The 22,798-nt window shown below is 34.6% G+C and overlaps 1 protein-coding gene across 6 annotated transcripts in view; it reads right to left on the reverse strand.

The window, feature by feature from the left end:
* Positions 1-22,798, reverse strand: part of CSMD3 (CUB and Sushi multiple domains 3) — a 1,225,248-nt gene that overhangs the window by 280,777 nt on the left and 921,673 nt on the right. For all 6 annotated transcript variants that reach the window (XM_045398613.2, XM_045398612.2, XM_045398610.2 and 3 more), the window contains 3 exons: positions 20,788-20,979; positions 10,116-10,254; positions 7,192-7,379 (listed from right to left, as the gene is read on the reverse strand). In XM_045398613.2, coding sequence (XP_045254548.2) covers positions 7,192-7,379; positions 10,116-10,254; positions 20,788-20,979 — 519 coding nt within the window. The remainder of the gene's footprint in view (positions 1-7,191; positions 7,380-10,115; positions 10,255-20,787; positions 20,980-22,798) is intronic.

Genomic DNA, 22,798 nt, shown 5'->3' on the forward strand with positions numbered 1-22,798 from the left:
TGGATGGAACTGGAGGACGTAAGTGAAATAAGTCAGGCACAGAAAGACAAATTTTGCATTTTCTTACTTATTTGTGGGAGCTAAAAATTAAAAACAATTGAACTCATGGAGTTAGAGACTAGAAGGATAGTTACCAGAGGCTGGGAAGGGTAGTGGAGGTGTTGGGGGAAAAATGGGGATAGTTAATGGGTACAAAAAATAATTAAAAAGAATGAATAAGATCTAGTATTTGATAGCACAACAGTGTGACTATAGTCAATAATAATTTAATTGTACGTTTAAAAATAACTAAAAGAGTAGAGTTTGTTTCTAATACAAAGGATAAATGCTTGAGATTATGAATACCTCATTTACCCTGATGTTAGTCATTACACGTTGCATACCTGTATCAAAATATCTCATATACTCCCTAAATGTATACACCTACTGTATACCCACAAAAATTAAAAATAAAAAAGGAAAACTTTTCATGTTTTTACTCATTTGTAGTAGATAAAAAATTGAAATAATTGAACTTGTAGAGACAGAGAGTAGAATGACTGTTACCAGAGACTGGGAAAGGTAAGGGGTGGGAAGTGCGGATAGTTAATGGTATGAAAACAAAGTTAGACAGAATGAATAAGGATCTAGTCTTTGATAGCACAACAGGGTGACTACAGTCAACAATAATTTATTGTATATTTAAAAATAACTAAAAGAATATAATTGGAATGTTTGTTACATAAATAAATGATAAATGCTTGAGGTGATGGATACCTCATTTACCTTGACAATGATTATGACACATTGTGCACCTGTATCAAAATATCGCGTGTACTCCATAAATATATACATATCTACTATGAATCTGTAAAAATTAAAAATTTTAAAAGGAAAAAGACCACTAATTACTTTCTAAGTGCTATAGAAACCAACATGCTTAAGTCAAGATATGTGATATATGTTACAAAAGATAAAGAAAAATATCTTTACTATCTGGGGCCTCAAGGTATATGTCCATTTATTTGGGTGTGCATATTTTTATGTTGAAAATAATGAGATGTTCATTTTTCAGTCATTATAAACATCAGCACCACTTTGTCAGCCTTAAGAAACTGGACAAATAGACAGGAAACATTTATTAAAATAGGAATAGGAAATAAGGAAGCTGATAAGACAGACCTTGGAGACCCTGAAGTGGGCAATGAGATTTTCCCATAAACAGGGCAGGGGGTTTGGGTTTGAGGACCAGGTTAGAGAATTAATGAGATTGGATCTCGGGAACATTATTATAAGGAAATATTATCTGGTGTATACAAATAACACTTGGTGGAATTGTGTCTAAATGGGTACTGGTATAGTAGGTGAAGACAGTGGGTGGGGAAGAAGGATGTAGTTAATGGGATAATTATGTATTTCTCTCTACCTATGCTTATATTTTTCTTTGCCTTTATTCTTAAAGGTAACAATAATTTATGTAGTCTTGTGCAAATCATTTTGACAATTAGATTTTCAATTGTATCCTTTGTAAAATGGGGATAACAATACTTATAAGGTTGTTCTGTAATGTTTTTATTGCATTTATACATGCATTATCTATATCCTTCCCATGCCTACTAATGAGGTCTAATCATTGAACCTATAGTAGAGTAAGTGCATAGTAAATAATCTTTTTTTAAAAAAATTATATTTGTAGTTCTTTATCTATGACAGTATAAATCTTAAGTTTTTGGAAGTGATGAAAACATTGAAATTGATCAAGCGGGGAAATAGGGAAGGACGTATATTTAGCTGAGATAATAGCAAATAGGTTTTTTATCTCAATTGCTTAACTACTTGGCCTTAGTAAGGGCTACATGGAGTGTTACCTAGAAAAAGCATTATAAGGTCATGACCAGTTTCCATGAGAAAGAAAGTCATAATCAGGACCATCTACCACTGGATTTCTAGTGAGATACTCTTGCTGCAGCTTTTATCATAGTGATATTTGGAAATGTTTTACTAAATATTAATTTACAGTAGAACCTCACTTTATCTCTACAGATTTCCTAAAAGGTTTATTTCTTTCTTTTTTAAACAGGTCACATGTATAAGCCTTTCAGCTTGCAGGCAGCTATTTCTAAGCCAAGTTCTCACGTATATAAAATTTAGAACAGGAATACAATTCTAAGGTTTCTTACATTTAAAGAATGTTATTATTCTAATATTCAAATTCTGACTTGATTTTAAAACAGAAAACACCTCTTTGCAATGCTCAAAACCAATCGAGTAACAAATTGAATAACTACTGTGTGTGGGCACTATTCTTGGCACTTAGTGTATAGTGGTGAATGAACAGATAAGGGCTTTCCTCTTAAGAAACTTGTATTTTAGAATATGTTTAGGGGGTTACTGGAGTGAGGGGGATGCACATAGTAAGTGAACTTAAAAATAAATAAGTGAATAAATAAGAAAGAAAGTATCAGATATTGACATTATTTGGTAGCAAGTGGAAGATTTTGAAATTAGGAATACAGAAAAAGCAAAAGAAATATAAAGCAAAAAATAAAAGAAAAAGGCTAACAAGTATAAATATACTAAATGCAAGGTATCAAAAAAACTGAAAAAATTCAATTTATATGCACCTGAACACAGGCTTTCATAATATATAAACAAAAGTGGTAAAAATTTTAAGAAAAATGGCAAGTTAAGAATAGTAGATTTTACCCAACTATTTCAATAATTGCTAGACCAAACAGGTTAAAAAACGGTGAGAAGATGAATATTTAACAATATAACTAGGGAATTTATTGGATGTATATAAAAAACTTGCACTCATTAGATGATACAAATTTCTCTCCTAGTACACAAGAAACATAAATTTTGACAATACAATGGACCACAAAACAAATCCTATGACAAGCCAAAGAATCAGAATCATACATCTCTGATGATGCAAGTAAATTAGAAATTTATAATATAATAAGTTATAGATTAAAATTTTATTTTGATAGTTTGAAATACTTTTAAGTAGCACTTCAGCAAAGAAAAATCATAATGCTATACTTACAACCAATTTAGAATAAAATTATGATAAATCTCTACATATCAAAACTTTTGCATAGCAGCTTAAGAGGTTCTTAAAGAAAATGTGTAGATCCAAAAGCTCATTACCAAAAGAGAAAAAATGCAAATTAATAAGCAGTATTGGCTGGGCGTGGTGGCTTATGCCTGTAATACCTGCTGTTTGGGTGACTGAGGAGTGCGGATCACAAGGTCAGGAGTTTGAGACCAGCCTGGTCAACATGGTGAAACCCCATCTCTACTAAAGATACAAAAATTAGCCAGGCGTGGTGGGGCACACCCATAAGCCCAGCTACTCAGGAGGCTGAGGGAGGAAAATTGCTTTAATCAGGGATGCAAATGTTGCAGTGAGCCAGGATCGCACCACTGCGCTCCAGCCTGGGCGACAGAGCGATACTCCGTCTCAAAAAAAAAAAAAAAAAAAAGTAGTATTTATCTCAAGAAATGGGGAAAAGGATTAGCAAATCTAGAGACAATAAAAGGGAAGAACTAACATAGATAAAAGCAATATTAATAAAAATATTAAACAATGTTAACAAAAACATGCAGCAGCAAATAAAGTAAGATAAATACTGTGAATATTTTCATGTCAATAAATGTGAAATCATGGATGAAAGGAACTAGTTTTTACAAAGAGTTTTTTAAATCTAAGGTAAAAAAGCAAATCTAAATATATTTACAACCATTAAAATTTCACCACCTTAAGTCACTGGTCCCGTAGTTTTAGTTCTAGAAAACGTTCAAGAAACAGATAATCCTATCTTATACAAACTATTTTCAAGACTAGAAAATTGAGAATGCTCCCAAATTTAGGCAGGTAGTGTAATCTTGGTATCAAAACCAGACAAGGAGAGTATAAGGAAGAAAAATTATAGCTCAATCAGACGGTACTAAATCAATTTGATAATGATACAGGAGTTAAAAAGAAATTACTCAGGCAGATAGTAAAGTTTTTGTTTTAATGAAAAGCAGCCCTCAAATCACTTTCTTTTCTAACACAGAGCCACCTGCAAAATGGAGTTGCAGACATAGACAGGCAAGCCAGAAACTTGCACAGGTGAAGGCCCGCTCACAGTTGTGTCCACAGGAAAAGGCTACCTGGGACTAGGCATGTCCAAAATGGGGGCTCCATCTGCCCTTGCCAAACCTCGAGTACAGGAAGAAGAAGACAATACAGCCCCTGCCAGGCAAAGGCTCCTTTTGCATAAGAAGATTAGGGTGGGGCAACCAGCTTACCCCGCACACTAGGTAAATGTCATACCTGGTCAAACTAGTCTGTGGGTCCTATGTAACTCAGACACCGCCTCCTCAAGCCTGCCTATAAAATCTGACATAGTTAACAGTGGGGCCGGCTTTCCCCTTTCGGCTGCCCCTCTCTTAGGAAAAAGAGAGAGTTGTTCTCCTTTGTCTCTCTCTTTTTTTTTTTTTTTTTGCCTATTAAATCTTCGCCCCTAAACTCATTCCTCATATTTGTCCCTGTCCTTAATCTTCTTGGCGCCAAATGGCAAACCCTGGGTATTTACCTCAGACAACATCACCACTTCAATAATATATTTTTGTAACAGAGAGTAATAATTCAGAGGCAATATACACCATAGTTAAAACTCGGGACTATAGTTAAAACAATTAATAATAATCGAATGAACTCAGGAGGTGGAGGTTGCAGTGAGCTGAGATCGCCACTGCACTCCAGCCTGGGTGACAGAGCAAGATTCCATCTCAAGGAAGGAAGGAAGGAAGGAAGGAAGGAAGGAAGGAAGGAAGGAAGGAAGGAAGGAAGATGTCAGTATGCAAAATAGGAAAAAGATGCTCAACTTAATAAGGGAAAAGACAAGAAAAATGACAATGAGATATCATTTAATAAGATTAGCAACTTGCAAGTTTAACAAAAGCACTGGTTTTTAAAAACTGTGGAATTTCTGAAGCTCTCATCCTCTGATTTTTGAAAGTTTAAATTGATGCAGTCTCTTTAGAGAATAATTCAGCAATACAGAGTTACATTGAAGAGGTTCATACCCTTTGACCTAATAATCCCACTCTTAGGTATACAGATGATCTAAAAAGAATCTCACAGATATATTCAAGACGACATGTAAAAGAGTGTTCATTTCATCATCATTCATTTCTGGTAGTAATAAACTAAAACAGCCTAAATGTCTATCAGCAGAAAAATTTATATATTAACTTTGATATAGCCATATGGTGGAGTATCATAAAGGACTTAAAAGGTATATGCTTCTAACTTTGATAAATCTCAAAAACAATGTAAGGGGCCAAATCAATTTTCAGAAGGATACATACATAATAAAAATACAAAATTTGTATGAAAATAAGAAATATAAAAATATGTACAAGCATAAATACATGGAAAGGATAAGTATAAAATTCAGGATTAGGGGGAATACCAGCATGAAAAGAGCAGGAATGTCTGAAACATGACCTTGAATGCTCATTATGGTTTGCCTACATGGTCAGCTAGCCAGGTTCCCACGAATGGTAAGGGAATTATCTACCAGGTGGTTAGAGTGACGTTGCGGTCAAGCTCTCTCTCCCTAAAAGAGTTTCTAACCCATAAACCCAAGGTCTAAACTTCCCCCAAGCATCTTCTGATACAGAGCAGGTAGCATTTGCAGAAAACCTCAATAAACAGCCAGCACCCTAAACCTCACTGTCTGTGCCAAATGTCCTGTACATTTTCCTACTAACAAGGCCATTTTCCTACTTTTTCTTGTGAAATGAGAGACTTATGGAGGGATCAGGCTTTCCACTGCAATGAAAACGATACTGTTTAAGTCCAGCAGTTACCCTTGACCTGGCATACAGTTCTAAGTGATGACAGAGATATTGGAGGACTCCAAGCATCTGTTTCTTGCTGACTTGTGAGTTTCATTTCCCTAAAAACGTCTTTCTTACCCATATTATGTGTTGTTGTGAAATTTATTGTGACCTCTTATGATAGCCCTGAAGAGACTAACCCCTGTTCCTATGGCAAATGCAAAAGGAGTTTCCATTGTATATGTGATATTTGATTTTTTAAGACAAGAATAAAGAGATCTGAAGCAAATATAGCAGAATGATAATTTTTGTCAAGTTGGCTGATGGATGCTTTGGAGTTCATTATTCTATATATAAGTTTCAGTTATTGAAAATATTAAACAAAAGGTGGTAACAAATCAAAGCATGTATTTTCAGAAATCAGTTGATAACTTGAGATGAATTATCAGTATGCCCTTCATGGACTCAGTAGTTGCAAAATAAATTTAAAGTTTATGCAATCTAAATATAAATCTGTTCCTGTAGACATAAACTACAAAATTTTAGAAAAATATAATTATAAATATCCATAGGCATTCTAATACAATTCAATACTTCTGCACTAGCAGAAGTATTCTAAAACATTATAACTATACTTGTTTTCCTTATTATGAATATTGACATATTTAAATATCTGTGTACATTTTCTTAGAGACAGGGTCTCGCTCTTCCAGGCTGGCCTGCAGTGCATGATCATATCTCACTGCAGCCTTCATCTCCTGGGCTCAAGTGATCCTCCTGCCTCAGTCTCTTGAGTAGCTGGTACTACAGATGTATGCCACCCCTCTTGACTAATTAAAAAATAAATGTACAGATGTGCTCTCACTATGTTTCTTAGGCTGGTCTCAAACTGCTGGGCTCAAGTAATTCTCCTGCCTTGGCCTCCCAAAGTGCTAGGATTACAGGCATGAGTGATGGCACCCAACTTACATGTTTTCTGAAATACAATTATCCTCTACTTTGTTCCCTTTATCACTGAAAGTGTTCTCCAAATGAAGGTATTTGACTGAAACTTCAGCTTCTAAAAAAATGAGACTTTTTTTGTATGTTTTGTTTTTTAATATTGTGTGGCTCCAGCCAACTCCTCCAATATACTAATTGTTAATTTGTTTGCCTGATACATTTCCTTTGGTAGTAATTAGGGAAATGCTAATTTCTTTCTCACTAATAAGAAAGGTCTACTGTGAGAACGCTTTTATGAGATGAACTGTACATAGTCTGCATTTAAAAATGCACATAAAAGTAACCACTAACAATGGGCCATACAAAATTATTCTCCTGTATAAAATATCTATAATTTAAATCATGATACTAACATGGAATATTCATATTTACCTTTGTATTCTAGATGAAATCCAGTGTAACTAACAGATCCATCACTCCGAAAAGCCAAATGCATTGTATTTGAGCTGCTTTCTATTCTCTCTGGTAACTTGCTGTCTTGAAAACTTCCAATCAGTGGGCTATTACTGTCTGGTCCATCATAGATATAGAGGAAGTCATAGTTTGGTTCTATGCTAAAACTAAAAAAAAAAAAAAAAGAAAAAAAAAGAAAGAAAAGGAAGTAGGATAATTATTATTAGGCTATTAGTCATAATAGTTACATGATCAAACATTAATTCAGTGCTTAACAATAATAAAAGACACTGTTAAAATAAGCTAATATAAAAAATCACCTGGCAACAACATATTTAATATAAATATCAAATAAGCAGGGGAAAAGAAAAAAAAACTTGACATTTTTACATATTTTTAAGTTGACATTGTATGCAGAGGAAATGAAGTGATTATAAGACAAATAGTTAATTGATGAAAAGATACAGGATTTGGAGTCAGAGAATGTAAGTTCAAGCCTTGTTTCTGCCCTTGTTAGTGACGTATTCTTATGCAAGTTACTTTATGTGGAGGATAATATGTATTTTTAAAACTTTTTCATCCATATATTTTGCATCATGAAAACACAAACTATTTTTTTCTTCATAAATAGTACTCCAAAGTTTATAAGCATTTTTATTGCTAAAAAATTTAACTCTATATATCAGATAAGGACAAAAGCTGAAATCAAAAGTTGAAATATATTATTTACATTTAAATAACTCAAACGAAGCTTTGCACATTGTATTAGACATTCTTTTTCCTGAAAGTAAATATATTTTCTTGTTTTAAAACCTAATGTAGGAGATATCAAACCAATACACTATCAGAATTACATAATGTGAAAAAGGATATTTTAGCATGTAAATGATTCAAATCAGTTGTGTTAATATTACAAGATTTGCATAATAAACTTGCCTTAACAACCTTCAAAAGTATAATAATTGTCCCACAATGATCATGGAACCCATATATTTAGAAGTCAGGAGACATGCAATCAATTTCTCTATTTCCTAACTCATACTGTGGTAGAGAAACATGGGGAAAAGGATAGATTAATTTAGGTCAGCAAGAAAAGTCAACCAGTTTATGATATAAAATGAAACCAGTAAAACTTGCCATTGTTAAACATTCATCAGCAGAAAAACTATTTTGTCAAGTTGTATCATATTTGCCTGCATCTAAACAAGAGATTTGTTTGGTGAAAGGTATTATTTCCAAACTTAAAGAATTTATAGAAGTTAACTTTCCACAATTCTCATCCTTTACATATTCATGTACAGGAAAGAAGAGTCCAGCTACTCGTCTTACTTGTGCATAAAGAGTGGTAAAGAGAGAATGGGAGAGTGCAGAGGTTCCCAGACCTTTTTTATATGTGGGCCCCTCTAACATGAGAAAACTGGGAGATCATCACACTATTATATTTTGTTTAAATTTATTCAGTAGCTTCAAAAATGTAGTTCAATTAACTTATCCTGAAATTTTTCAGTGGATCTGAGGCCTGAATTTGGTAACTGTGGGTATAATAATATAGCAGAAATCAGAAGATTAAACTTTATTTCATTACTTATTACCCTTGTTCTGAGATAAAACACGACTTCTGAATTTCATCTCTTCCAACATTAAACTTTGATGTTAATTACAACTTCCTTGTCTGTCTCTGTTGGGAGAATCACTAGAAACAACGGCTTTGTAAATGACACAGGAGTATTTATTATGCATGAAAGGCTGAAAGATTATTTAACAATGGAACACAGTATATTTATTTTTAATTTATAGTTTGGGACTAAATCAATACTTGAAGTATTACAACTTCTTTGAAAATGAAATTAAAACAAAAAATATTCTTTTTAACAAAATTTTAGTCTTAGTTGTTATGTTTTTTTTTCTGAAAAACTGAAAGGACAGTGCACGCTAATATTACCTTATGTTTTACAAGGTACTTTAATAAATATTAACTCATCCTGCCAATAGTCCTGCTGTATAAGGAAGAGATTATGATTTTCATTTTACCAATGAGTATGTTAAGGCTCTTTAAAGTCAGTGGTCTCCCTAAGGTCACATAATAAATGATAGAGTTAGAAATCAAATTTAGGTCATGCACTTCATGTAATATACCCTTCTACCCTCAAGTTATTAACTAGAATAATTTCATACGTAAACTAAGCCCTGTATCATCCATTTTGATATTTCTCATGTCTGTATTGATGTTTCCTCAATTGGGAAAATAGGGATAATAATAGTATTTAACTTGGGAATTTGTCTTACAACAGGAGCCTGGCATAAAACTAAAATTATCATTGTTGTCGCTTTGGTATTACTAATTAGCAATGCACCACTACAAATTACAAAAATAAAAATTTTATTTATTTACAATTATGCTGAATTTGTATGAGTTCAAATTATCTTTACTTGGGAAAAACTAACTGGCCTTAATATATTAGAAAATATTGAATATTTAAGTTTAACATTTCACATAAATACTAAGAGCCTTTAACACACTGGTGGCAGAACAAGGAATTGTGTTACTGGAGTCAACATACTGATTACATCAACCTTAGACAATAAAGACTGGGGACTTTTCTACTTGGAAAATCATTGAGTTGCTATTACCTAACACTTACAATGAAATATTCATGGAAAGAGGCCAGGTTTTGTGATGCCAGCTATTAGCCTCATGTGGAAAAATGGAGGCTCACTCAAATAAATAACTTGCCCAAGGTAACACGAATGACAGTGGCAAAGCTAGAACAAGTATTAGCACTGGGATTAGTAAAAAATAACAAAAATTCTATATATAGAAATAAGAATTTGCCTAGTGCAAATGCTAAAGCAAAATGGCCAAGCAATATATTTTTTTAATGTGGAAATATATAAGAACTCACCTGATGAACGCCAAGGAGATAACATAGTCTGCATTGACGGTGATAGTCCAGTCACAGTCTCGGCTATGTGGATATGGATGAGGGAAGTTTGGCGAAAGAATAAAGCCTGAAGATCCTGTTAAATTGCCTCCACAGGGTGCTTTAATTTAAACAAATAAGTAAAATATCTTTAAACATTAATACAATTTATTAGCTATCAATATTTTTGAAATCACCTCTCTAAAAGAGTTTATGAGGCTTTGTACAGACCTGACTTTTATAGTACCTGAAGCTTGGATACAGCATTATCTTTCAAGAAAGATCATTAAAATATTGAATACATGGATACATAAAATTTAGCTGCTTTATTGTCTTCAAGAGACCAAAAAGAATGCATATGTACTTTTTTCTCTTTCTTTTTTTTTTTTTTTTTTTTTTTGTTGTTGAGACAGAGTCTCGCTTTGTCGCCCAGACTAGAGTGCAGTGGCCGGATCTCAGCTCACTGCAAGCTCCGCCTCCCGGGTTCACGCCATTCTCCTGCCTCAGCCTCCCGAGTAGCTGGGACTACAGACACCCGCCACCTCGCCCGGCTAGGTTTTTGTATTTTTTAGTAGAGACGGGGTTTCACCGTGTTAGCCAGGATGGTCTCGATCTCCTGACCTTGTTATCCGCCCGTCTCGGCCTCCCAAAGTGCTGGGATTACAGGCTTGAGCCACCGCGCCCGGCCCCTCTCTTTCTATTATTATTTTGTTTCATGTCAAAAGAAAAGCATTAAAAAAAAGTGGTAAAGATGATTTTCCTCTGGTTACCAGAAAAAATCAGATCGAAGCAAAACAAAACCTCTAATAATAAATAGAAAAATAAGATATGAGATATATAGCTTATTTTCATGTCTCTCCTGGCACCATTTATGTATCTAGTACATTACTGCAGTTTCAAACAAAGGTTTCCATAACACTTCAATGGAGAGCTTCAAAAAATTGTCAGTGAAACTCAAAGAGATTCTTTAGGGGATTACTGTTGAAGTTTGTTAAACAGAGTTTGTGTTCAAGAAGTTATACGTTACACAGAAATTGACATCTTCAAAAAAACAGAGAAATGAAGAAAGATATGGAAGTCTTCATGGTGGTGTGAGAGAGTGGGTAATATAAATAAATACACACACTCAACTGAGGGACATTAAGATTAGGATTCTGACACTCTCACGATGTCTCCTACACATAATCAGTACATCAACATTCTTCTCTCACCTGGGTTTTGAAATTGCAGTTTTCTGAGATAAATATGAGCATTCAGTTATAAGGGAAAAGAATTTTTTTTGACCCATAAAACTGGTATTGTAAGGAAGAGAATTTTGATTCTGCCAACATTTCAGCATTTCTGTTCTTTCCATGAGTTGAGATATGCAATATTATCACTATGGCTTGGTAATTTTTCCATTGCCTTTTGTCTGGTACTGCCTTCCTCCATGCCCCTCTGCTACTCTTGTCTCAATACCTGAGTTACTCTCAAAAAGTTGTCTCAGCTCTTACTATATTGAGAGTATCTAGTTGCTCAGACTTAATATATTCACCACTACTTTCCTATCGCTTGTATGTTTTTGTGGTACATTATAAAATGATTAGACATAAACTGCTTCAATGTTCTGTGGTCCTCCATCTCCAAGCTTAAATGCCTCCTGAATATTTCTCTTTACAATCCCAGGATAAAGTCCCTCCTAATCAAGATACCACCCTTAACCTGGTCACATAATCCTTCTTCCTTATCCAAAACACTCGTCCAATTATTTATCTCCCTTACTTTTCCTGGCTTCCTCCCCTTCATCCACAAACATGTTCAGGTTTCTTTCATTTTAAAAATAAAAGAGAGTTCCTTATGACCTATCCACTTTCACTCTTTTTTGTCTGAAAATGGCTTACTGTAAGGAAACACCCTGCCTCATATGACTTAGATAAGACTCACTTATCATGACTTAGATAAGCTGTCTTTGTTACCATCTTGTTTATGGGAAGACCAGCCACAGACCCTGCCAGTTCCCATTCTTTGCTTCTAGCTGAACTGCTTGGCTCACTGATTAATCTGAATAAAATGTTTGTGAAACAAACTTTGATTACGTTTCCCTCCTTCTTCTGGGCTCCTGAACTTTGTCTCCCTTCTCAGCTTTAAGATAGCACAGGATATTTCCTGAGAAAAGGCTGGATTCAGAGCACAACATTCTCTGATCTACTATTCAATCAGGCTGCCCTTGCCTCTGACTTCACATTTAGTTCTCTCTAGCTTCGTTTAGCCTTCTCCAAAAAAGAAAAAAAGCCTTTTTTCTAACTCCTGAGATAGGTGGAGATCTTACAGCCTTAGTATTCCCTGTTGCAATAGTCCCTTCCCTGCCTACCCTGCTCCTTGCAATAATCCTGTTTGAATCAAAGTCTCTTCTTACTAAATTTTGTGTGTGTGTGTGTGTGTGTTTGTGTGTTTTAATTTGGCATAACTAAGCTTTTTGAAGGGGAAGTCTGCTCTTGTCTCTTTCTGCACCCCTGTGCTGTATGTACCTATGGGACAGATTAAGATGACTAACAAGACTAGAAAAGCAGAAAATCAAAGGAGGAAAATGTTTCTTATGTTGTTTCTCAAAGAAAAGTGCCAAAGTATTCACCATGAGAAAAATTATCATAAGGTTTAATCATTTATTTTTATTTTAAACTACATTTAGAGAGACACAATAACCTTTCTCTTACTTAGATAGTCTAACAGTCTAGATTTGGTGTTTTTTTTTTCTGATACAGGGTCTCACTCTGTGGCCCAGGCTAGAGTACAGTGGAATGATCACAGCTCACTGCAGCCTTGACCTCCCAGGCTCAGATCCTCCCATCTCAGCCTCCCCAGTAACTGGGACTACAGACATGGACTACCACGTGCAGCTAATCCTTGTATTTTTGGAGAAACAGAGTTTTGCCATGTTGCCCAGGCTGGTCTTGAACTCCTGCGCTCAAGTGATGGACGCACCTCAGCCTCCCGAAGTGCGGGGATTACAGGTGTGATCCACCATGCTTGGCCTCTAGATGTCTTTACATGGTCCTTTTTACCTTTTATTCTCTTCTCAACCATTGACCTGGTGCAAACATTTCTTAGCTTGCTCCCAATACAACATTTCTTAGCTTATACTTAGGTGACTTCTGCATTTATAATAATAATTAAGACTTTGCTGCCTTTATCTTTCTCTTCATATCTGTAGTCATTCTTAATTGCTGATCTTTATCTTAGAGTCACTGTCCTAATTTCTGGAATCTTAGAAACTAGTGTTTCTGAGGTTTTCTTCTAGTGTCGTTATACATACTTCAGTCTTATTATCATACACTTCCTCCTTTACATCTCCTTATAATTTTGGTGATCTCCTGAGTTCCTTACCTAGTTCTCTTAATTTCTACTGTTACATTTTTCCTTGCTGACCATATGTAAATTTAAGATTTTTATCTTCTAATTTTTATACACTGATAACACCCTTCCCTATCTCCTCTTACAGATTTCTTGGCTGAAGTCTAAACCATATGCCAGTCTTTACTGAATCTCTTTCTCTGTAGTCTATCGGTACATCAAACATAGAATAGCCTAAATACTCAACCTCAAATCAAGTTGGCTTCTTCTCCTAGGTTCCTAAATTGTTAGATGAGCAGTACTATCCACCTGTAGTCCCAAGCTAGAGGTCTAAGAGTCTTGCCTTTTTTTCACTGCATCCTTATATCCAATTCATCAAGAAGCCCTGCCAAAACCCACCTTGTAGCTATTTTCAACTGGTCCTTCTTTTCTTGCCTACTACCAATAGTACCGATAGGTCTAACCCTTCTCTCTTTCTTGAATTATTACAATTGATAATTGAAATAATTACTCCCTCTCAGTGAAAACATCTAATTATACTATGTATATGCATAAAATTCTGCAACTCTTTCACGTTGTCTAAAATATAATGTCCCAATTCCCATACAGCCTTCATGATATGACCCCTACAGCCTTTCCAATTTCATCAACCCTCAGGGTATACACGTAAATTATACTCAAATACTATCATACTGCTTATATTTCCTTGTTCTTCCATGACTTTACTTATTTTATTTCTTCTTCCTGAAATGTTTGTTTCCATTCTACATTTATGTAACTCTAACTTATGTTTTTAGATTCATCACTGCCTCCAGAAAGTTTTCCTGGAATGGGCACTACCTTCAACTCTCTCTAAACCATTCTGGTATTCATAGTAACCTCTGCCAAGCTCTGTTGTTTCTCTTATTACATTTTATTTTAATATTCCACTCAGGTGTCAGTATTCATCACTAATATGTAATATCAACCATCTGGTATCCACAGTAACCTTTGCCCATCTCGGTTATTGATTATGCAAATAGTGAAGATGACTGTACTGATGAATGCACAATCTAATTTGTAGCTATGTGTTTAAATAAAAATAGCAACACATTTTACCTTTGGGGCTCTTAAAATAATATGTGAATATGAAAAAAAGTATAATAGCAAATGTATATACAGGCATACCTTGGGGATATTGGAGGTTCAGTTCCAGACCCCCACAATAAACCAAATATAGCAATAAAGTTAGTCACAAAACTTTTTTGGTTTCCAAGTGCATATAAAAGTTATGTTTACATTATATTTTGGTCTATTAAGTGTATAATAGCATCGTGTCTAAAACAGTACATAACGTAATTAAAAATACTTTATTGCTGAAAAACGAGAATGGTCATCTGAGTCTTCAGTGAGTCACAATCCTTTTGCTAGTGGAGGGTCGTGCCTAGATATTGATGGCTTCTAACTGATCAGGGTGGTGGCTGTTGAAGCCTGGGGTAGCTGTGGCATTTTCCTAAAATAAGGTAATAAAGAAGTCTGCCATATCACTGGACTCTTCCTTTCATGAAAGATTTCTCTGTAGCATGTGATGCTATTTGATTGCATTTTACCCACAGCAGAACTTCTTGGAGACAATCCTCCCAAATTTTGCCTCTGCTTTTATGAACTAAGTTATGTAGTATTTGAAGTTCTTTGTTGTCATTTCAACAATGTTCATAGCATCTTTACCAGAAGTAGATTCCATCTCAATAAATCACTTTATTTTCCCATCCATAAGAAGCAACTTCTCATTCGTTCAAGTTTTATCACGAGATTGTAACAATCCAGTCCCATATTCAAGCTCCACTTCTGATTCTAGTTCTCCTGCTATTTCTACCACATCTGCAGTTTCTTCTTCTGCTGAAGTCTTAAACACCCCCTCATAGTCATCCATGAGGATTGGAATCAACTTCTGCCGAACTCCTGATGATATTGATATTTTTACTGTCTCTCATGAATTTTACAAATGTTCTTTTCTTCTTTTTTTTTAGACGGAGTCTTGCTCTGTCGCCCAGGCTGGAGTACAGTGGCCTAATCTTGGCTCACTGCAAGCTCCGTCTCCTGGGTTCACGCCGTTCTCCTGCCTCAGTCTCTGGAGCAGCTGGGACTACAGGTGCCTGCCACCACACCCAGCTAATTTTTTTGTACTTTTAGTAGAGACAGAGTTTCACCGTGATAGCCAAGTTGGTCTCGATCTCCTGACCTCGTGATCCGCCTGCCTCGGCCTCCCAAAGTACTGGGATTACAGGCGTGAGTCACCGTGCTCAGCTACAAATGTTCTTAATGGCATCTAGAATGGTAAATTCTTTCCAGAAGGTTATTGGCATAAAAACATTAATCTCTTTGCATATTCCATTAGGTCTTTTGGGTGACCAGGTACATTTTCAATGAGCAGTGATATTTTGAAAATAATCTTTTTTTCTGAGCAGTAGATCTCAACAATGGGCTTAAAATATTCAGTAAGCCATGGTGTAAACAGATGTGCTGTTATCCAAGCTTAATTGTTCCATTTATAGATCACAGGCAGAGTAGATATAGCATAATTTTTAACAGGCTTAACTTTTTCAGAATGGTAAATGAACACTGGTTTTATTTTAAAGTCACCAGCTGCATTAGCCCCTATAAGAGAGTCAGCCTGTCCTTTGAAGCTTTGAAGCCAGACATTGATTTCACCTCTCCAGCAATGAAAGTTCCAGATGACACTATTCCAATAGAATGCTGTTTAATCTACGTTGAAAACTGTTTTTAATGAAGCCACTTTCATCAGTGATCTTAGCTAGATCTTCTGGATAACTGGCTGCAGCTTCTTCTTCAGTACCTACAGATTCACGTTGCATTTTAATGTTATAGAGATAGCTGCTTTCCTTAAACCTTATAAATTGGCCAGGCACAGTGGCTCACGCCTGTAATCACAGCACTTTGGGAGGCTGAGACGGGCGGATCACGAGGTCAGGAGATTGAGACCATCCTGGCTAACATGGTGAAACCCCGTCTGTACTAAAAATACAAAAAAAAAAAAAAAAAAAAAAGTCAGGCGTGGTAGCCGGTGCCTGTAGTCCCAGCTACTCAGGAGGCTGAGGCAGGAGAATGGCATGAACCCGGGAGGTGGAGCTTGCAGTGAGCCAAGGTTACGCCACTGCACTCCAGACTGGGTGACAGAGTGAGACTCCGTCTCAAAACAATGACAACAACAACAAAAACACCTTATAAATCAACTTATGCTAGCTTCAAAGTTTTCTTGCAGCTTTTCCACCTGTGTATGTCTTTATGAACTTAAAGAGTTAGGGCCTTCCTTTGGATTAGGTTTTGGCTTATGGGAATGTTGTGGCTGGTTTGATCTTCTATCCAGACCACTGGCTTGCTTCATATCTGCAACAAAGCTGTTTTGCTTTCTTATCATTCCTGTGTTCACTAGAGTAGAATTTTCCATTTCTGTCAAGAATTTTACCTTTGCATTCGGAACTTGGGTAACTATTTGATTCAAGATGCCTATCAGCCTATCTTGGCTTTCAACTGGCCTTCCTCACTAAGCTTAATCATTTCTAGCTTTTAATTTAGAGTGACATATGTGCAACTCTTCCTTTCACTTGAATGCTCAGAGGCCATTGGTCTACTTTTAATATTGTGTATCAGAGAATAGGTAGGCCCAAGGAAAGAGAGAGACGTGGAGGAACAGTCAGTTAGGGGAGCACTCAAAACACACACATTTATTGGTTAAGTTCACTGTCGTACATGGGCATTTGTTTGTGGCACCCCGAAACAATTACAATAGTAACATCAAAGATCACTGATCAAAGATCACAATAACAATAAAATAGTAATGAAAAAGTTTGAAATACTGTGAGAATTACCAAAATGTAATACAGGGACCTGAAGTGAGCACATGCCATTAGAAAAAAAAGTCTATTAGGACTTGCTTGGCACAGGGTTGCCAAAAATCTTCAATTTGTAAAAAAATGTAATATCTGTGGAGTGAAATAAAGTGAAGTGTAATAAAATGAGATATGCTTACATGTATGTATATATGTACAAAAGACCAGAATGATAGCAAAATATTCTTTGTGATTTTTTTCCACTTGGATTATGCATAATTTTGGAGAGAGTAGGGCAGTAATTTTGTTTCAATTGTCCTTATTTGACAAGGAACATTGGTCTTTTTTATTGTTAGAAATTGTATAGAGATACACACATATATGTACATGTACATGTTATACATGTATATTCTTTATCACAAAAGATGTAAGAAAAATTATTACATATAAATTATCTATTATTTAGATATAAGATCCTCTAAAATTATTTTTATTCTATTACTTAAATTATTATTTTTCTTCTAGTGACAAGGTCTTACTATGTTGCTCAGTCTTATCTCAAACTCCTGGGCTCAAGCAATCCTCCCTTCTCAGCCTCCTGAGCAGTTGGGAACACAGGTGTGCATCTATTTAAATTATTTATCAAAGATTTCTTGATATATTTCAATGCTGTGGTTGATTTTGAAAATCTATGAAAGCCAATGAGAAAAGCAAAGACATTATCTGACGTTTGTAAATCCCAAATTCTTAGTGAGTAAAGAAAATTATCTTAAATATACTCAACTCTAAATAGCATTTAGAAATGCATCTCTATTTTTACCCATCTAACCATAAAGCACTCAAAATACAAGTCAGAGATTCATGAATTAAGTTTTCAGTAATTTGTTCTGAATGCAGTGTTTTCTGAGGCAGTTACATGGGCATCAACTATGGATAACTATTTTACGATCTTCTTAATTTTTTTCCCAAATTCAATTTTATTTGTGTCTTCTTTCTTTCTCAAAAGCCCACTCACATTAATGTCTTCCTTATTTACCTTCATATTGAATGCTGCTACTTTCCCGCTGGCAATATCAAAGTAATTTGCACACTGTAAATTTTGTTGGAATGAATTCTATTAACTCTCTTAAAGACAACGTCCTTCTGTTTGGCATTTGCTATCAGACTGTTTCTACATGCAAGCAAGCAAAATGTTTTACGCTCTGGGGTCTGAGACATAGAATTATGGAGTTTCTAAGAAGTTCAGGGTTTAATCTTTGGCATGGTATTTCCAATCATGAAGTTCTTTCTTATCAGTTTTAGAGGTCAAGCTTTCTGCAGCCTTAGCAATTTTTTAGACTTTTTTTTTTAAGGTTATTTTCTTCCTCGGAGAAGCTCTAATTTATATCTTCTCCTGAAGCTAGCTTTTCCTACCAAAAATAATACACAGTATCATTATCTACACAAAAATCTTACACAACCTGCTTAACTTAAGTAAGATTTAGTACTCAGCTTTTTTTTTTTTTTTTTTTTTTTTTTTTGAGAATAGGACTTGCTAGCTAAAGCATATTCTTGTCTAAAAATGGAAATTTATAATAGCAGATCTCAGAACTTCTTCATCTTTTGCATCTTGGATTTTAGTGTTATCTAGAATTTTTGTATAAGCCATTTAATATTTTAGGATTCTATATAAAAACAATTGGCATAAGTTAGCCCTTCTGGTAATTCTAATAAGCAACAACCTTTAGTCAAATCTAAGAATCAGAATAAAGCAAGAAGTTCTACAGTAAGATTTTGGTGTTTCATAATTTATTCTTTACATAAATATTCTCTTCATGAGCTATGTGGTCAAATTCCAATTAATTAGAATAAGAAGTTTTAATTTAGTTGAAAATGTTTTGGTTAATTGAGTAGTAAACAAACTTGAAAATTTTGAAACAAATACGGTACATTATTTTAATCTCTTTCTTTGCAGACATTTCTTAACAGCTTTTTATCAGATTCTATGAGTGCACTTACAGTAAAGGTAAATTAATTGATATTTGTTGATTCAGAATCTTGCAGTGTTACATGAAAAACAATATGAGTGTGAACAGAAATAGTGTAATGGGAGATATAGCTAAATCTGAACTGTTCAAGCGATGCCATTATTTCATGCTTTATAAAAGGGTCTCTAATAAATTTACTTATTTGGCATTTGTCTTATTTTTTTACAGCAGAAATCTAGAACTGTCTGTCTGGTTTTGGCCTTTGTATGTTGTTTGTTGATTTTAGTGTTTTTTTCAAATCCAACCTTTTTAGAGAAAATGTGTTGTAAAACTTTTTTTTTTTTAATTTATTTCACTGGAAAGTAAGTTCATAGGAACAGAGAACTTTTCTGTCTTGTTTTATTGCTAATTTCCCACTGTTTAGAACAGTGCCTGAGACACAGTTAATGACCAATGAATTTGATTTTGTAATTTTGTGTGGGGAGTTACAAGATGAGGTAAAATAAATCTGAATAATTGATTGAGCTTGTTCACTTCTAAATGAAGAACTAACACTCTTTTCCTATTTCCATAGGACTTTCAAAATAAATCACTGTGAAGTTTATGAGTTAGGTATAAGTGAACAAAAATAAGATTCTCTCTCTAAAACATGATACATTTGAATATACCAAATGCTATAAGAAATACAATGATGAGCAAGATATAGAATCTTCTCCTAAGTTGCTTACAGTGCAGTAAGAGAGAGTACGTAAATAAACAAAATTTTCAGTAGAGAAAACATAGTTTGTTCAAAATGTGTTGTAAATTCAAGATGACACAAATACTAAAGCACCTGAACAGAACAAAAAAGTTTAAGATTAAACTAGTTTAATTATGTAGCAGATTTTCTATTTTTATTCCAAAAGTGGGGCATTCCTCTAAGTCTTTCTCAGACCCAATAATAATTTGTGTTTTAATTTTCTAGAGTCTGACTTGGAGATTCAATAACAGAGTACAGAGACAAAAGACAGCTGGAAGTATGATCCAGGCTGCTACAATTTCTTAGATCTTCCAAATAAAAACCAATATTCTTTTGGATTACATTAATTAAATGGAAAGACAAAGCTTGGAAATTCTGATATAGATTCTGACAATATTTTCTTTCTTAAATGAAATAACCATTTTAGAGACAAGATCAATATGACTCATTTTAATATGGAGTCTGAATCCACTCTTTAAAATTTAAAAGCAATGGAAAACTATGGTTAAATAGTAAATGAAGGATGATAGAATTTTTCAAGAGCTTTCATTCATAACTGTTTTAGGATCTTAGAATCATTAAAAAATTAATGAAATCATCAGTCTTTACCCCATGGAAAAATAATAATCATTTTACAATCTTGTACATTCTGGGGAGGTTAATAATCCTCTGAAATCTTGGACTCTCATATAGAATCTGTTGTCGAATATGGTTCTTAAGACATCAATACCAGTTTTTAACCATTGTTTTATGTTTATATAAAATTTTAATTGTTCTTTAATTCATACCTATACAGACTGGTGGGCTGGGCTGCCAGAAGTACCGATTTTCTACCTGAATGCAGGTTATTCTTTCCTCTCCTTGAAGTTCATATCCTGGGTCACATTGAAAAACGACAGTGTCCCCAGGTTCTCTTCCATCCCCATTTCGAGTCCCATTCATGGGGACCCCTGGGTCACGACACGCAGTGGCAACAGAACCTACCAAAAGACAGAGGCAAAATTTTAGTTTTGATAACTACCAAAATCAATTTCATATATCCATGTGTTTTAGAAAATCAATTTTTAAAATTGTTGGGTCAATTTTTAAATGCTATACAATAAATGATTTTGCTATATTTTATAGAATTTATGTGTTAACTTATTTGAAGAAGTGGTGTAGTATTTTAGTTGCCAAATACTAGATTTACTCAACATTATTAAATGTGTTTTAAAAGACACTGAAGAGTATAAAAAGAAAGCATCATACTGGGAAAATACACTTGTTTGGAACATATTCGCAGAGGACTTGTAGCTAGGATATATAAAGAACTCTCAAAACTCAAAGAAAAAAAAAAGGAGAAGAAGAAAATTAACAATCTATCCAGTTACAAAATGAGCAAAAGACATTTCATTGAAAACAATATCAGAAAACACATGAAAAGATGTTCAACATCACTAATAGGGAAATGCAAATTAAAACCACAATGAGATATTACTACATACATTTCAAATTGGCTCAATTTTTTACAAAAAAAGTATGATAACAACAAATGCTCATGAGATTACGGAGAAAACTGGATAATTCATGCATTGCTGGTAGGAATGTAAAGTGGTACAACCACTCTGGAAAGGATTATGGCACTTTCTTACAAAACTAATCATTCACTTACTATATACCACAACAATTGCACTCTTGAATATTTATCCAAAAGAAAATAAAACTTATATTTACATGAAAGCCTGTACACAAATATTCATAACAACTTTATTCATAGTTGCTAATAACTAGGAACAACCCAAATGTCATTCAACAGGTAAATGATTAAATGATGGTAAATCCACACCATGGAATATTACTCAGTTATAAAAAAGAATGATTCATATATATGACTTGGATGGATTTCAAGGGAATTGGGCTGAGTGCAAACAATACAATATACAAATATGATCTACTGTTTAATTATTTTATGTAACATTCTTGAAGTGACAACATTTTAAAATTAGAGGCCAGGTATAGTGACTCACACCTGTAATCCCAGCACTTTGGGACATCAGGGCAAGAGGATTTCAAAATGCAAGGAGTTTGAGACCAGCCTGGGTAACTAAGTGAGACTCTGTCTCTCCAAAAAAAAAAAAAAAAAAAATTAGCCCAGCATGGTGGCGCATGCCTGCAGTCCCAACTACTTGAGAGGCTGAGGTGAGAGGATAGCTTGAGCCTAGGAGGTCAAGGCTACAGTGAGCCATGATTGTCCGACTGCACTAAATTTATAAGTGAATTTATTTTGTAATATCCATCAGTGTTTCTCAACAGAGCACTAAACAGAGCATCATGCATCAAAGAATCTGAGCAATTATAGTCTTCCAGTATGGATAGAGATCTTTTATAAAAAATGTTTTATGTTTATGTGTGTGAGAAACTTACCTATTAAATTTTTCTTGATTTGCTCTGGAATGGTTTCCACCCAAATTAAAATTGACCTGTTGTATTAATCTGTTTTCACACTGCTATAAATAACTACCTGGGACTGGGTAATTTATGAAGAAGAGAAGTTTAATTGACTTACAGTTCTGTAGGTTTAGTAGGAAACATGGCTAGGAAACTCAGGAAACTTACAATCATGGCAGAAGGCAAAGGGGAAGCAAGCACATCTTACCATGGCAGAGAAGGAGAGAGTGAAGGGGAAAGTGCCACACACTCCCAAATAACCAGATCTCATGAGAACACACTCACTATCAAGAGAAGAGTAAGGGAAAAGTCCGCTCCCATGATTCAATCACCTCCTAACAAGCCCCTCCATTGACACGTGGGGATTACAAT

This window comes from Macaca fascicularis, chromosome 8 (assembly GCF_037993035.2).
Source record: "Macaca fascicularis isolate 582-1 chromosome 8, T2T-MFA8v1.1".
Taxonomy (NCBI): domain Eukaryota; kingdom Metazoa; phylum Chordata; class Mammalia; order Primates; family Cercopithecidae; genus Macaca; species Macaca fascicularis.